This window comes from Rhinichthys klamathensis, unplaced genomic scaffold (genome assembly GCF_029890125.1).
Source record: "Rhinichthys klamathensis goyatoka isolate OS25496 unplaced genomic scaffold, OSU_Roscu_1.1 h1tg000152l_1, whole genome shotgun sequence".
NCBI classification, from domain to species: domain Eukaryota; kingdom Metazoa; phylum Chordata; class Actinopteri; order Cypriniformes; family Leuciscidae; genus Rhinichthys; species Rhinichthys klamathensis.
Genome location: NW_026606687.1, coordinates 224,407 through 240,985, shown reverse-complemented (window position 1 = coordinate 240,985; position 16,579 = coordinate 224,407). Strand labels below are relative to the sequence as shown.

The 16,579-nt window shown below is 39.3% G+C and overlaps 1 protein-coding gene across 1 annotated transcript; it reads left to right on the top strand.

Moving 5' to 3' along the window:
* Positions 1-2,080: 2,080 nt before the first annotated feature.
* On the top strand, positions 2,081-14,381 carry LOC130090825 (gamma-aminobutyric acid type B receptor subunit 2). The gene is made up of 19 exons (XM_056258435.1): positions 2,081-2,574; positions 3,705-3,842; positions 3,974-4,144; positions 4,230-4,331; positions 4,493-4,558; positions 7,799-7,987; positions 8,106-8,348; positions 8,788-8,848; positions 8,935-9,012; positions 9,165-9,315; positions 9,437-9,569; positions 9,730-9,837; positions 9,970-10,101; positions 10,651-10,761; positions 10,857-11,081; positions 11,208-11,441; positions 12,925-13,021; positions 13,731-13,809; positions 13,927-14,381. Exons 1-19 carry the CDS (start codon positions 2,248-2,250, stop codon positions 14,081-14,083), a joined length of 2,802 nt encoding a protein of 933 aa, XP_056114410.1. The 5' UTR covers positions 2,081-2,247; the 3' UTR covers positions 14,084-14,381.
* The last annotated feature ends 2,198 nt before the right edge of the window (positions 14,382-16,579 follow it).

Sequence of the window (16,579 nt, the reverse complement as noted above, 5' to 3'; positions counted from 1 at the left end):
GAAGCAGCACAGAAAAACAAGAAAGCAAAGGTTTTATCGGAGCAAAGCGAAAAAGAGAAAGTGATCGCGTTAAAGGCAGAACGAGGATCAACATTGGGCCAGCATTTTCTCGCTGGCGTGAGCTGAAGGAGGAGGAGGGGTGCCCGACCGATGCAGACTTGGCAAAAAAAAAAAAAAAATCAAATGAAATGAAAGCCTGTGTCTAAACGGCGTGCACAAGTTTGGTAGGGGCTACATTGTTGCAAGTAAATATAAGATGTACAAAATCATATTTTAGGATACCTAACATGTCTGTGATATTTGTTTATTTGTCTTGCCTCAAGCTATAATGCAAATCGATTTGTAAAATTTGCAGATTCATTTATGGTAGCTTGATATTATAATATTGACGATATATGGTTATTATCAACCACTCAAACATTGCATTGAAGTATCATATAGATTCAGTAAAACGGTAGCCAATAGACTAGGCTACTATAATGACGCTGGCTTGTAAACGTGATCATCGCGATCATTTGTCGTTAGAAAAAAAATAAAACCCATGAAATTATATTTATATGACATGCTGAAATATATGCCACTGTACCTGGGATGAAGACATTTCACACGCGACGCAAGCAGAACACCTGCATGTGACCTCCTCCTACAGTGTTCAGGGCTATCATGGTTGTCAACAATTGCACGTGCATGTAGAATGACAGAGTTTACGACAGTAGTAGAGGTCTAGAGGACAATACTGTTTCCCAACTGTAGGGGGACCCCACCCCGAGAGCAAAAGTTCCCTGGTGTTACTTTAAATGACATCCAGTTTATTAGCAACACCGTGCACGAGCGTGAATCCCACGATATCCATCTTTGATCTCGCAGGTGTCAGATCCACTGCGAGAAGAGAGAACTGTCCGGCTTGCCTGCGCTTTTTTCACTCCTCCTCTCACTGCAGCTGCCTACTCTCGACTACATTTCAGGCGAGGCAAGGCGCATCTCAAACAAGCCTATGATACGGCTGAGTGCAGACTACGATATTCCCACTGCTGATGCTACTGTTTGAAATTATCCTGATGCCAATAATTGTAATGTAGCGAGGAGTTTTACAACTGCTGGAATGGAATGTAAACTAAATCGGAAATTAGATGTCAAATTGTCATGACAAAGATACTGACAGGTTATGATGTAGGGCCTATTGGTTTATGTCAAGGTGTCATAACAAAGACATCTCAAAAAATCTCATATTTGCATTAAAAATTTCATAATTGAGCGAATGACGCTGTCATAAACATGCATAAAACCTCTTTCATATTCATGATGTGTCATGTCATGATTATGAAGGTGTCATGTCCGTCTTATGCACACCCCTTCAAGTAAAGTGTTACCGAGAGGGTTTATATTATTTTGTACTATTGTTTTTTAACTTAATTTTACATTACACATATTTTCATATAATTGTTTCCTTTTTATGTTTTAGTGTGTGGGATGAATACAGAGGTCTCTTTTGTTGCCAGAGTCTTTGGTGGGACGCCAGCCAGCCTGGGGCAGATTCCCTGGCAGCTCATACATGACATGCTATATAAGGGAATAGGTGCATCTCTGATCAGTGATTACTGGGCTCTAACAGCTGCTCATTTAGAGGATGCAAATGAAAACACCAACATAACTTGGGTAGGGGGAATAATTGATGTTCAGAACCAAAACCCAGTTACTATGAAGACAGAGAAGATAATATTTCACCCAAATTATCAGAATCTCAGGAATCTGGGTGGTTCAAAAGCCAGCTATGATAATGACATTGCTCTGATCAAAATGTTTGCCAAGGTGCCACTCGGTCCAAACATCAGGGTGTCTGCTGTGTCTGCCAAAACAATACACATGAACCTGTAATGGAGGGCACGATGGGTAATATGTCGGGGTTTGGAATGTATATGGGGCCCTCGACCCCCATGCGTAATCGTTTACATTATGAGCATGTTCAGGAATATACTCTTGACAAGTGCAATTCAGCCAGTCACTGAAAACATATTCTGTGCTCGAGACGATGGGGATTGATAAAAACACACAAAAAAAATTACTAACACTTTAAAAAAAAAAAATAGTGAAAACTATGTTTCACATAAAAAGGTCCAAACAGCCGTAGTGGGCATTAGGAGAAACCTGTGTGTCCTGAGACTTGTGTGTTGGTGTTTCCTCCTCTTTCTGAGGATTTAGTGTAGCAACAGATGTCCAAAGTCAGTCCTTATCCCTTTATCCCTGTGGATGGTTGAGAGCTATAGAGAGACAACAGACGAGGCTTTAGAAAATGCTAAGAAGCTGCGTGAGTTCATGTTTACTGAGAGGATGGAATACTGGTGGAAATTGTTGAATGTTCTCACTTTCTGGGAACTGACTCAGGTGCCATTGTGCTATTGCCTGGTGCGACACAAGCTACCAGTTTTATGGATTATGCCAGTCAGCGGAGATCCAGCGAGGGGCAACATTACAGCAGAGGTTCTTCCTGCTGTTGAACTAGCATTGAGTCATTTGAGCGAGCAGCCGTCTCCTCTTGGCAACTATGAGCTTCAGTTTCACCTCACAGACTCGGAGGTAATACAACATACCCGCTTCTTTTTCTCATTTGATTTTGATGGTGAAGCAAAAAGAAGCTCAGAAACTACTAATGAACTCTCAAATGTTAAAAGGATAGTTGACTCAAAAATTACAATTCTGACGTCATTAGCTAGGCCTATTGTCGTTCCAAACCAAAACTGACTTTCTATCTATAAAGTCTTTATCTTTTAAATTTAAAATATCTAACAGATATATTTTTGAAAATGTCTTTGTTTTTGTTTTTTATCCATACAATTGAAAATGAATGGGGTCCAAAATAACCCACCGACTTTTATTGCATGAAAAACATCATCTTTACAAGCCTATCTTCTTTTGTGTTTCACAGAAGAAAGGAAGTCTTATTTGGAATTACATGAGGGTGGGTAAATGATGACAGAATTGTCATGCTTGGGCAAACTCTTTAAATTCTCTCTGACAACATTTCATCTCATTCATCAGTTCATTTAAAAATAAATATAGACATTATTAATTTCTGCTACAATTAGAGTTGGGAGTCTGTCTTTAAATTATTTTTATTGTCCTGCAAATAGCATGTGTTGCTAAAGCTAATGCCACTGTTAATAAAAATGTAAAAATGAACTTTGAAAATGTAAGAAATTACTTGACTTAAATTAAAAGTGTCTCTGTATTTTTATTTTATTTGTATTTTTGTTAATTATCTTTGCTTCTAAGGTACAGTGAAAATCACATACACTACTAATCTGCCATGATCCTTACCATAGATCACCAGATGACTGCCGTTGCATGTTGTACTATTGTGCAAGCTGGTTAAATCGTAGAAACCATATATTCCAAACCAAATATGATTATCGGTGCATTTTCTGCTGCATTCCCAGCAAAAAAAAAAAAACCTTTCTAGTTATCTAACGACATGTATATACTGATACAATTTTTGCTTTAATAATGGGATAAGCAAGGTAAAAGACATCCAAATTTGCAGCCAGCCCAGCCCCATTGTACATGGTAATCACATGATACCACTAGCCTTTCCTCTGACCGCTCAGTACTATAAATCAGCCTGGTTCAAATGTGTAAAAAAATAAACCTACATTTTGCTTATCATCTTGACTGTGCTTGTATTACACTTGTACTCTTTCTGCTTTTAGTGTGATAACGGCAAAGCACTCAAAGCATTTTTTGACACCATATTCAATGGCCCCAAACCTATCATGATCTTTGGAGGGGTGTGTTTGTCAGTGACGTCCATCCTAGCCCAATCACTGGAGGGTTTCAACCTTGTGCAGGTATTCAATCAATCAATCTGATTATCTGACTGATTATCCCCACTTCCATGGTATTTGTAATGGTAAACTCAAATACTTGAGAGACGTTGGTGTTTTATTTAAATTTGTACAATTATTTCTTTGTTTCCCAGCTGTCATTTGCGGTAACGGCACCTTCACTGGGCAACAAAAGAAGATTTCCAAACTTCTTCCAGACTGTGCCATCAGACAGCGCAGTTAATGTGGCACTGGTGAGGTTTCTCAGGCAGTATGGATGGAGTAGAGTTGGTACATTGACCCAGCGTGAGCAGAAGTTCACAGAGGTAATACTACTTACTAATCTGGGAAAATATTAAACATATGGGGCTTGATAGAAGGTGAACTGAAAACTCGTATTCTCTCGAAAAGGTACAGAGAGACTTAAGCAGGCATCTGGAGGTGGCTAACATCAAGCTAGCTGAGGCGGAGAGCTTCTCTGAAGTCCCCTGCGATTGTGTGAAAAAACTAAAGGTGTGTATTTGAGGGTCTGGTTTCCTCACACACATTCTGTAAATCAACTATGAACTTTTCTCAAGACTTATCTGTATTGGGTGCATCACTAAAGAGTTGCACAAATCACATTCCATAATGTATATTTATCTGTAGACATTTATAAAGCTTTTTCTTTACAGGACAATGATGTGAGAATAGTGATTGCTCATTTTGATGTGAGCTTAGCTGCTAAAGTCTTCTGCTGTGTAAGTATATCCCAGCCATACATTCTTGAATACAGGATTCTTTGGTTTTTGAGGCATTGATGGTTCCATGAAGAACCTTTAGCATCCATGGAATGCTTCAATCACACAAAAACACTTCTTTATAGTTCAGGGGTCGTATTACAGAAACTTTCTATCTTAATTCTTAAAGGGTCACTTCACCCATTTGCATTAAGGTTTGTATTGTTAGAAACCCAGTCATATATTATAATGATGGTGGAATTTTGCTTGTTTTTTTTCTGAGATGGGAGAAAAAAGGATTTAAGTGTTTTACTTCCGTCCTATCGTGACGTAAATATCGTCATTTTGCGTCACGATAGGACGGAAGATAAATTTCATTGCATATTAAGAAAACTACAGCCTTTAGCTCATTATTATTCAAGGGCGTGGGACCCACTCACCCCACCGGCCTATTACAGATCAGTGGGTGGGACTAAACCTGAAGAAACTAAACTATTAATCCGCCATCTTGCTTGGAAGACAGCAAGCTAAGCTAACAAGCGCTCAAGGAGTTAGATTTACCATAATGCCTGAATTTACGACACACGATATGGAAGACGAGGATTTTGAAAATCTTTTGCTCGAAACTGATGTTCGTGGCTATTTATACGCGGCGTCGGCTGCGGCAGGAGACCAGCCCGGCGCAGACGAGAAGCCCGGACTGGCTCGAGCTGGGCGGACTGCTGGTGCCTGTGCTCTCGGCTCTCGCTGTGCGCTACGGACACAGATAGAGTCCGTCTGCTGCAGAGAATTTGAATTTCAACGATCGCAATATCTCCTGGACGAAATCTCTGAATCAGACGAGCACACGGACGTTTGTGTTGTGATCCATCCAAGTTTCGCACCGCATATGTTCTGACTGAACATCCAGGTAACTTTATCATCATCATGCAATAATTCACCATATAGAAAGAAATACAAACGAGGAGTAATTCACTAATGAGTTTGCCAATGTAACGGGGTTCGTTGTTGTGGGAAGAATGAGGCGGGAACCGGCAAACATTTAAACATTTTAATAGTAAAATAAACAAATACAAAACAAAAATATAAGCGAGCAGCCCCTCACTGCTGGCCACACACAACAGAAACAAAACACAACATAAAATCAGGCCTGTTCCTCTCTCAAACTGCCCTGTCGTCGCTCCTCGTTTTATGCGTCCGCTCCTCGGTGAGAGACGCGAGAGAGACCGGTCCGGCGCGTCTCACAGGTGTCGTTCATTATCACTCGCGCCAGCGGCCTCGCGCTGTCCTATCACATCCCTCGCCCTCGTCCTGCTCGCCACAGCCAACTAACTAGAAATTTTGTGTGAAATGAATTTCTAACTCTGGTGGCAGCTAACGTTAGCCTTGTAGACGGAAAAGTGATTTCTCTGATGTTTGCGCTGTTCTGGATTAGTGGGAGTGGCTTGCGGAGCTGTGCAATGTGGTGCATTGTGGGAGTTGTTGTCTTGCATACAAATGCGCACTAAAGTTATTTTCTGTCTTTTCTCGGTCAAGAGGGCATCAAATTCAAAATTTCTTTTACATTTCGACTACATATATGACCCACTTTCAATAAAGATTAATGTTGAAATGGGTGAAGTGACCCTTTAAGTTAAATTAGGATTTTTCACAAATTCGTATTACAGAAGCAAATCTTAAGTTGATTTAGGATTCTTATCCTATCTTACAAAATCTCATTTTATCTGTAGTTAGGAAATCTGAAACCCTTCCATCAAATTCGGTAATCAACTCTCAGGCCTGTTACCAAGCAACCAACGACACGCAAACAGCTACTGTGTAGTAAAATGGAAAAACTGGAAAATGGTGCTCAAGAATGGTGAAAAACAAAATAAGTGGTGCTTTTCATTAAGTGAAGTGTTGATAAGCTTGGTAGAAAAGGCAAAGCCTAATCCTTTTATTTCATAGGAGTCTGTAATTATTTGTCAGAGTTTTGTCATCAAAGTGCAGCACATCATTTGGGTGTTCACAGTCTTTCCACCATCAAACATCGCTGTTCTTCATCTTGTATCATTAATAAATGTGACGTCATTCTCAGACAGGGCTATTATTATGTGATTTTTACAGTTGGCTTTCAAATAATTTTGAAGTTAGGACACCATGGGATTGTCCTAAAGTTAAGACAGTTTTTAGGATTTTTTTGTGGAGTTAGGATGCTTCTGCAATACCCTTTTCCTATCTGTAGTTAAGATAAGATCATGCACTTAAGAAATGTCATTTTGTTATAGCTTTTGTCCTAAATGAGGTCCTAACTGAAATTGCTAATGGTTAACAAACAGATAAGATAGGATTCTAAAGTTAGGATCCTTCTGTAATGCGCCCCCAGGTCTTTAAATTTTATAGTGCTGCAAGGATGACATATTTTATGTAGGCCAAAACCCAAAAATGACTTCTTATTTCCATCGTCCTGTAGTCATAAATGTCTGAAATAAAGACTGTGGTAACACAAGCTCAAAATATTTTCACATTTAATTCTACTGCATAAAATACATCAGTAATACCCCTTGTGAATTTTTAAAAGCTTTTATTTTTATCTTAAAATGTAAAAAGGCGTAAGCTGACAAGTGGCTAAATGGGACTACAGAGGTTGATGGGGACATTAACCATAATCATGCCGAAAAGGGAAACTCATCTACACATTAGTCCGTCAAAATTTAAAGCAAGTAATTAACTGCCAAAGAAAAGAAAGCTTCTGTTGGACTGAAAAAAAGTCCATCGTAATTCCCAATGAATCAGCCTATAGAAACAAGACAAACAAAGCAACTGTAAAATGAATACTGCAGTCCTCTGAGGTAATTTTCATTACAATTGATAGGTAAGTTAGAAGCAAGATGGAAAGTTGCGCTTGTATGAAGCGAGAGCAAGATACCAACACTAGCAATGTATCCAACTGTGTCCTGCAGTACTACAAACCACGCTTCTCATTACGCGTATTACCACAAGTTATGCCCCCTACAACTCAACAGCCAATTTGCTAATGTCATCAGAGACCCATCCCCTGGATTCAATAATACCATCAATATTACCTCTCTTTTCTTGTACCTCTCTTCACTTTCCTGACTTTTTTATCTTCTCAATCACCATGTGAAGTAGCCGATACTGTATATGAGCAGATACAGTGTTCTGCCATGAATGATGTCAAATAGGAAATCTCTGACTGCTGAATTCCACGACTGACCAGTCAGAATTAGATTTATACATAAACATACCATTGTGTCACAGGTTTATAATCTCAGCATGTATGGCCAAAAGTACCAGTGGATTCTGCCAGACTGGACCCAAGGCAGCTGGTGGACTAACACTGACTCCACCAACTGCACAGCTAAAAACATACTGACTGCCATAGAGGGATCCATCAGTGCAGATATCGAGACTCTTAGCTCCAGACACATCAGAGGGATCTCTGGTAGGGTAGGTTTGCATTTAACTGCTATCATCATCTTTGTTTGAGGCAATGAGCAGTTGTTGTAAACATTGTTTTATAGGGATTGTTTTGCTTGTTTTTCATATCTATACTGATTCTACTCAGACACCTCAGGAGTACGAGAAGGAGTATGATGAAAGAAGACGGCTGAAGGGTCTGGGTGCAAGCAAGTTTCATGGTTTTGCTTATGATGGTACATGGGTAATTGCCAAAGTTTTAACAAGAGTCATGGAGACTGTGAGGTACAGAGAGAATTACAGCATCCATCGCAACTTTACTGTCACTGACCAAGAAGTGGAACAAATGATTCTGGAGGCCATGGACAAGATCAACTTCTTTGGTGTGACAGTGTGTACAACGTTTCAAAATTCTATCTATCTATCTATCCATCCATCCATCCATCCATCCATCCATCCATCCATCCATCCATCCATCCATCCATCCATCCATCCATCCATCCATCCATCCATCCATCCATCCATCCATCCATCCATCCATCCATCCATCCATCCATCCATCCATCCATCCATCCATCCATCCATCCATCCATCCATCCATCCATCCATCCATCCATCCATCCATCCATCCATCCATCCATCCATCCATCCATCCATCCATCCATCCATCCATCCATCCATCCATCCATCCATCCATCCATCCATCCATCCATCCATCCATCCATCCATCCATCCATCCATCCATCCATCCATCCATCCATCCATCCATCCATCCATCCATCCATCCATCCATCCATCTATCGTTGAATTTTTATGTTATTGTTATTCAGGGTCACATTATGTTCCAAAAAGGTGAGAGACTGGCCAGTGTGAAGTTTGCACAATATCAAGGTACAGATCAATTTGTTTGAGGCTGCATAGCTTTCTTCACATTGTCTTTTTATTATTCTTGACAGCAGATTTTTCTTACTCCATAGATGGAAAAGCTGTCGATATTGAACAATATAGTGCCGTTACAGATGAACTAGAGTTCATCAGTCCAATCCGATTTCAAAGTAAGACTATGAAAAAGAAAATATGGAGTTTGATGTTGTGTATACAGATATTTGTATGTATCTCACTTACATGCTGAAAAGTTGTTGATGAAATTTCGGTGATATTATAAATAACTGTCCTGAAATAAAGCACATGCATTTGTCTTCTACAGGGGATAAACCCACAAAGGACCGAACCCATGTATACCCTCAGAGAAAACGCATCAGTATATTACTTTATGGTGTTGTGGCGTTTCTAACTTTCTTAGGAATTTTTACAGCTTGCAGTCTCCTAGTCTTCAGTGTGAAACACCACAATCATTGGTAAGTCATGTGTTAGGTTAATGATCATGAATGTGTATTCGTTCATTAATTCAACAGTACTAAAAGCATTTCTTTGAAACTATGGTTATACGTCTGTATTATATTCTTTTGTCTTTCACAGGGCCATCAGCATGTCAAGACCTTTTCTGAACACTTTAATTATTCTTGGCGCTGTGTTGTCTTATTCCTCCATATTCTTCATAGGATTGGATGGGTCTTATGTTTCTGATAGAGTATTTGAAGTTTCTTGCTCTGTAAGTCCTTATGGCATCAGAATATTGTTACAGTTGTTTTTTGGTTAGCACTTTTTATGGAGGCATAATTAGAAGTCATAATAATGAAATCTGCTGTGGGTTTATATGTGTCTAAATACAAAATATTCTACATAATAAGGATCTGTGGCATCATTCACAGGTACAAATATCATGTCTATCTACTGGATGTACAGCATCGTTTGGGGCCATGTTTGTAAAAACTTGGAAAATTCATTCATTCTTCAAAAAACACAGCATGGAAAAAAAGGTAAGAAAGATTTACTGTTTGTGCTTACTATATAAAAATAATGGCTATATATTGTTTGAAAATAATTTATTTAAATTATTAAGGGTTACAGTGTGTTCTTCCTGTCAGTCTTTATTTTTATTTTTTTATTAGCTACCCCAGACCACAAAGGACTATGGGCTAGGACTCCTGGTTTTGTTGCTTTTGTTGATTGACCTGAGCTTATTAATTTGTCTGCAAATTTTGGATCCCTTGAGGAGAACAGTAAAGGAATATCGTATAGAGGTGAGCACTAAGCAGAACCTAATTTTCCAAACCTGCCAAGAACATTTGGACACACTTAAAGCCGGCATGAGATTGAAGTTGCGGTAGTCTTTTCTTCCCTATTGTGACCTATATATGAGTGAAACGGCTTCTTGAACAAGAAAAAAATGTAGGGCGGGACTTGATTTCATCCATCAGGAATTTATTGGATGGTTATGGTTTGCTATTGCTGTGATCTCATTTGAGTGACTGTTTGTCCCACCAAGAGGTGGAGAAGTTGTTTTGATTAAAGTTATAAAAAATAATGATGTGCACGGATAAACAATTTATGATAAATATTGCAATATTCCGTAAAATATTATTTCATTGTCACTTTAAAGCAATACAAGCTTTCTCAAAGAAATAGTTCACCCAAAAATGAAAATCTATCATAATTTAATCCAAACACATATGACGTTCTTTCTTTTTTTTTTTGGAACACAAAAAAACACATGATCTGTTATCATGTTTTTTTTTTTTTTTTACCTTTAAATTTTCATGCTTATCAGTCTTTTTCTCTTTTTGTTTTAGGCTGACCCTCACGGGCAAGATTTTTTCATTCAGCCCTTTTCAGAGCGATGTGAAAACACATACATGGGTTTCTGGATGGCTGCATTCTATGTTTATGAGGGGATACTCCTGGTATGAGATTAGATTAAAAACATGTCATACAGTGATTCATTAGATAGCTATAATGAAACAGATGACAAAAGTACATGTCTCTGTCTCCTATCCAGCTGAGTACCTGTTTCCTGGCCTGGACCACACGACACATGAACATCCCTGCCATAAATGACAGCAGGGGTATCCGATTCAGTGTCTTTGTGTCAGTCCCAGTGATTCTGATTGGTACATATGCATCAATGCTATGGCAGGATCAGCCAAATGTGCAGTTCTGCATTGTATCCCTTGTGATCATCACATGCTGCTGCAGCACTCTGTGTATGGTGTTTCTTCCAAAGGTATGAGATGCATATTAGCTGCAATTCTCATTTTTAATCATTTATATGATTTTTATTTGATCAATTGTCATTTGTCACAGTGTTTTGAACTCCAGCTGATAGTTGATACCCATATATATTTTACAGATTATCATCATAAGGATGGGTCCTGATCCTGCATTCTTGTCAAGGCGGTTCCACCTCACACAGTGGCATAGCGAATTACAAAAGGAGAGTGGACAAGACAATGATGCGAGGAACATTTTGGAGCAGGACGACACAGGAGCATCTGACTTTGTGACTGACGTGACGCAGAACATCTCGCTAAGCCTGGACATTGTACTGTCAGAAAACCTACACCTCAGACGGCACATTAATGAAGTGAGAAGCTTTTTGTATTTACATTTATTTACTTTGCAGATGCTTGCTTTATAACTATGAAGAGAAGGCAAAATCAGTGAGTATTACTGTAAATGTCAATCCAACCAAACAAACTTGTATAAGTATCCAAAAGTGGTAAAATTAGACAAACCAGACAAGAATCTAATAAAAATAAGCAAAATAATTAGAATTACTCACAGTTTTACCTCTGGTGGTCACAGCACTTACAATAACTTTCATATAGTGCATTGTTACAGTTTTTCTCCAGAAAGCAATAACACAATCAAGGAGGGGTGACAAACCCAGGAGGTTCTCAAGTACAACTATATGTAGAGGACGTGTTAGGACATGTTCAGTCAGTAGTTTTGGGATGGATGAAGTGCCTTAAAGGGGTCATATAATGGTACATGCACTTTTACAAGTTGATTGTACTGAAATGTGTGTTGGCAGTGTCTGTACACAACCATCATATAATGATAAAAATCCATCCAGTGGTTTTGTTTTAATCTCCTTATATGTTTTCCCCTGCCTCAAATCGAGCCGTTCGAGCTTGTGACGTCACAAGATCGCACGCCCCTCCCACGATTGTTGATTGACAGGAGCGTTTCAACACAGACCCGCCCTCGCTCATGAGGGAGCTGTCAATCATATTCTGCGCGGCGCGGACCGGCGCGGTCATTGTTGATATGCTGCCTGGAGCACTGTCTATGAGCAGAATGGCGTCTAAGCGATTGTGGTGTTCGGTTCTTGGGTGTAATAACGAACACAGGAGTCATTTTAATGTTCCTAAATCCGAACCGCTGAAGTGGCTGAGTTTGTTTTCGAAGGGAATATTCCCCACGAGCAACGTCAATGCTCTCATGTTTGCGCGAATCATTTCTCACCAGACTGCTTTATAAACGAGGATCAGTATAAAGCTGGATTTGCTAAGAAGCTGCTCATGAAAAAAGGATCGGTACCAGATATTCGTGTTCCTGCTGAATCTCCAGAAGAACGGAAGTGAGTGTAACGTTTTATTAAACTTTATAATAATATATTAATCTTTGCAAATCGCTAGCTGCACGCTTCACAATGAATGCGTCTAAGGTTTACACACAGGGTACATTACGGCATGTTTTCTATGTATGACGTTCTCAATATAATTCATAATCCCACGTTTATACTGAACAACGCGTTATGGTTATTGTGTTATTGAGTTACAAATGGTGTATGCACAGCAGCACAGAGAGGCGGGGTGAGCAAAGCTCATTATCATTTAAAGTCATATGCACTGAAACGGCGTGCTGAAAACAGAGCTGTTTTTGACCAGGTAAAATAAGTGTTTTCTTACAATACTAATGAGAATTTTTAATTAAAGTATATTACAAACTTTTAATTTAGACCCTAAAGAATCATATTAGCTTGTACAAAAATGGCATTATATGACCCCTTTAAGAATCATTTGTATGTTGTTGTTGTTTTAATTTATTGTGATTTCCTACAGCTGGATGCTGAGCTGGAGGATTTGACCAGGCAACTAAATGAACTGAGTCCTTGCGTTATGGAGAATGTCATCATCAGAGGTTTTGTGCACAAAGCAGGTATAGAAGAATGTATTGAGCGAGTGCACCTGTGTGCAGATGCAGCAAACACAGTCTTTATGGACTGATGGTTTAAAGGGATAGTTCAACCAAAAAGGAAAATTCAGATTTTATTATCATTTACTCACCCTCAAGGTGTTCCAAACCTGTTTGAATTTCTTCATTCTGCTGAACACAAAACAACACCATTGACTTTCATAGTATAAAAATGCTATGCTATGGATTCAATGGGGCCCATCAATTGTTTGGTTACAGACATTCTTCAAAATATCTTCTTTTGTGTTCAGCAGAAGAAAGAAATTCATACAGCAACTTTTGACAGAATTTTCATTTTTGGGTGAATTACCACTTTAAGCCACCTAAGGCACACAAATGCAGAACACTTTGGTGTCCCATGATTTTTTAAAAAGTATTAAAAAGTTATCAACTTCTATTATCTAACAAAAAATTAACCTGCATGAAAATAAGTTGACTTCAATCACATAAAATATATTCTACTATCTGTGTTTACATAATCAAACTTAACAATTTCACTCTATTACCTAGGTTATTATTTAAGGTTTCCATTTTGTGAATTCTTAGGGATCATTCAGCACATTGCTTTGAACTCCAGCTGATAGTTGATACCCAGTGGCTCTGTAAAGGGGTTGAATTTCTTTTTATAAAAGTTTGCCTTTTATGAAAATATCTCAATGTTATGTCTTTTTAGTAAAGGAGAAATGTCTGACTCTCCCCGAAAGCTCCAAATCCAACAGGAATCTGCTGGAAGACATCAACTCCCCTGAACAGTGGGTTTCATGTCTCTATCAATCCTTTAAAAGTAAACTGGAATTTGAATGCAAAGTTCTGCAATATTTTTTATTCCTGAAAAATCACTTCATTTAATGGATGTGTTGCTTCCACAGCATTCAGCGCAGGCTCTCTCTGCAGTTACCCATTCTGCACCTTGCCTACCTGCCCTCAATTGGAGGAGTGGACTCCAGTCCTCTAAATAGCCCTTCTGACAGCCCTCAGCATACACTGATGCCTAGGACATATGGCGTGTTGGTGACAGGACTGTGATTTACCCACATACACTTGCAAGAACAGTATGGTTCATACTTTGTACACAGACATGGAGACAAAAATGCATTTTTAAAATGCATTGATAAATGTAAGCATATTTCACAATTACTTATATATATATATATTGTATATATGTAGTACATCTGGTAACTTGTGACGTAACTCAAATTTAAATGTTAAATATTTTAAAAAGTGTATTATTTTTAAGTTTACAAATAAAGCTGCTACTAAATTACTATTATATTTAAAGAACAGAATAGTCATACATAAATTGGTTTAGAGAAGATATGATGATACAGGCTATTTAAAATAAAACACGATCACAATTAGCAACTGGTACAGGAAATGTTGTTCCATTTGATTGCTATTAAAGGGATACTCCACCAGTTTTTCTTATTAAACTATGTTATTCCCTTAACTAAGACGAGTTGATACATACCTCTCTCGTCTCAGTGCGTGCACTATATCGCTCTGTATTGCCGCAAAACTATGTTAGCACTTAGCTTAGCCCATGCATTAAATATGGGCCAAGCAGAGAAGCGACCAAACACTTCCACGTTTTCCCTATGTAAACACAGTTACTCGAGTAGTGTAACTTGACCTGGGCTGGTGACACAAAATAAACCGTTGCACTTTTCTTAGCGTTTAAAATTGATGACTATATTGTATGGCGGAATACCATAACAAGTGCTTTTGAGCACATCGACTTGGCGCAATAATATCTTCACTCGTGAAAAGTCCCCTTACCGGCTCCCGCTTCCTCTCCCCCTCCCTCTGACATTTCCGTCAATACAACCAACGTGACATGCGCCGGTAACGTTAGTAGTAGTTCGAGCGGAGTTGACGAAGTAACAGGTTGTTGGAAGCTAGTTTGTGTACAATAATGGTTAAAGCGTGCATCGTAAAGGGTTGTGAAAATAAGGAGAATGTACATAGTGCTGTCATTTTTCACCGAATTCCAACACACCACATACAGCGGAGAGGTTAGCTGCTTTGAACAAGAATCCCAAAACACCATTGATGACTCTGAAGAAGTGGCGTGTTTGCTCCGAACATTTCACAAAGGAGGACTATACCTGCACAGGAACACGCCTAAAGGATGAGGCTACACCAACAATATTCAGATCACTTACAAAAAGCCCGTGGTCTTTCGCCAGCTCCGGTCTGTTCTGGATCATATCTTTCTTGCCTCTCACGGTCCATAAGAGCTAATTCCTCCTCCGTGTACTCGGGTTCAAACAGAAATGGCTCTGGGTCTTCTACAAAGAAGTCATAATCATCTACAAAGTCCGCCATTGCAAATGATCTGCAGTTTGCTAATAGCACAGGTAGTAAAAGTCACGTTGGTTGTATTGACGGAAATGTCAGAGGGAGGGGGAGAGGAAGCGGGAGCCGGTAAGGGGACTTTTCACGAGTGAAGATATTATTGCGCCAAGTCGAAGTGCTCAAAAGCACTTGTTATGGTATTCCGCCATACAATATAGTCATCAATTTTAAACGCTTAGAAAAGCGCAACGGTTTATTTTGTGTCACCAGCCCAGGTCAAGTTACACTACTCGAGTAACTGTGTTTACATAGGGAAAACGTGGAAGTGTTTGGTCGCTTCTCTGCTTGGCCCATATTTAATGCATGGGCTAAGCTAAGTGTTAACATAGTTTTGCGGCAATACAGAGCGATATAGTGCACGCACTGAGACGAGAGAGGTATGTATCAACTCGTCTTAGTTAAGGGAATAACATAGTTTAATAAGAAAAACTGGTGGAGTATCCCTTTAAGGGAGTTGCCATTGTTTCTAAAACTAAAGTTTAACATTTTTTCCACTAAAAATCAATGAACCAATGTTTTGATTAAATATATGAAACCTCAGCTCTTCTTGTGTGTGTATTTCTGCAAACAAAACAACACAAGACAAATGTACAAAGATTAAATATCACATTGTAACCTCTAAATATAACATGGTATGCCAAGACAATGGCATCCACTATCAGCCAACCTCTGCCAGTCACGGATAGCAGATACCTTCCCATCGTCCATCTTGATGCCGTTCTTGCTGATCTCATAACCAAGTAACTTGACAGAAGATTGATGAAAGAGAAACTTTTCTGCCTTCAGAAACAGGTGAAATTCATGCAAGTGTTGGAGGACCTCTGAGATGTGCTGGCGATGTTCGTATATTGTCCGAAAGTACACCAAGATGTCATCGATGTAGACGAGTACAAACCCTTGGAGGTACTCCCGGAGTAGCCTGACTACGTCAGACTTCCTACTTCCGCTAATTTCATTTCGCTCCTGCAGTCAGTCTGAGATAGCAGCCTATCTTTCTGTTTTCCACCGGCCTGAAAACAGCCTGGCCAATCAACGAACAGAGGGCGGGCTGAAAGCCGTGACGTAGTCGGTAAGCGCCGTGTTTAAGATTAGGTCAGGGAAATCGAAAACGACCGCTGATATGGAGACGCGGATGCAATTCGCTCTGTTGTGGAGAATATTCCCGGC

Bases quoted from the DNA above. Each gene is read 5' to 3' on its own strand.
- LOC130090825 (XM_056258435.1), top strand. From the start codon at position 2,248: ATGGTTGAGAGCTATAGAGAGACAACAGACGAGGCTTTAGAAAATGCT. The intron at 2,575-3,704 runs GTAATACAACAT...TTCTGCTTTTAG, and splicing joins TTCACCTCACAGACTCGGAG to TGTGATAACGGCAAAGCACT. The intron at 8,849-8,934 runs GTACAGATCAAT...CTTACTCCATAG, and splicing joins GAAGTTTGCACAATATCAAG to ATGGAAAAGCTGTCGATATT.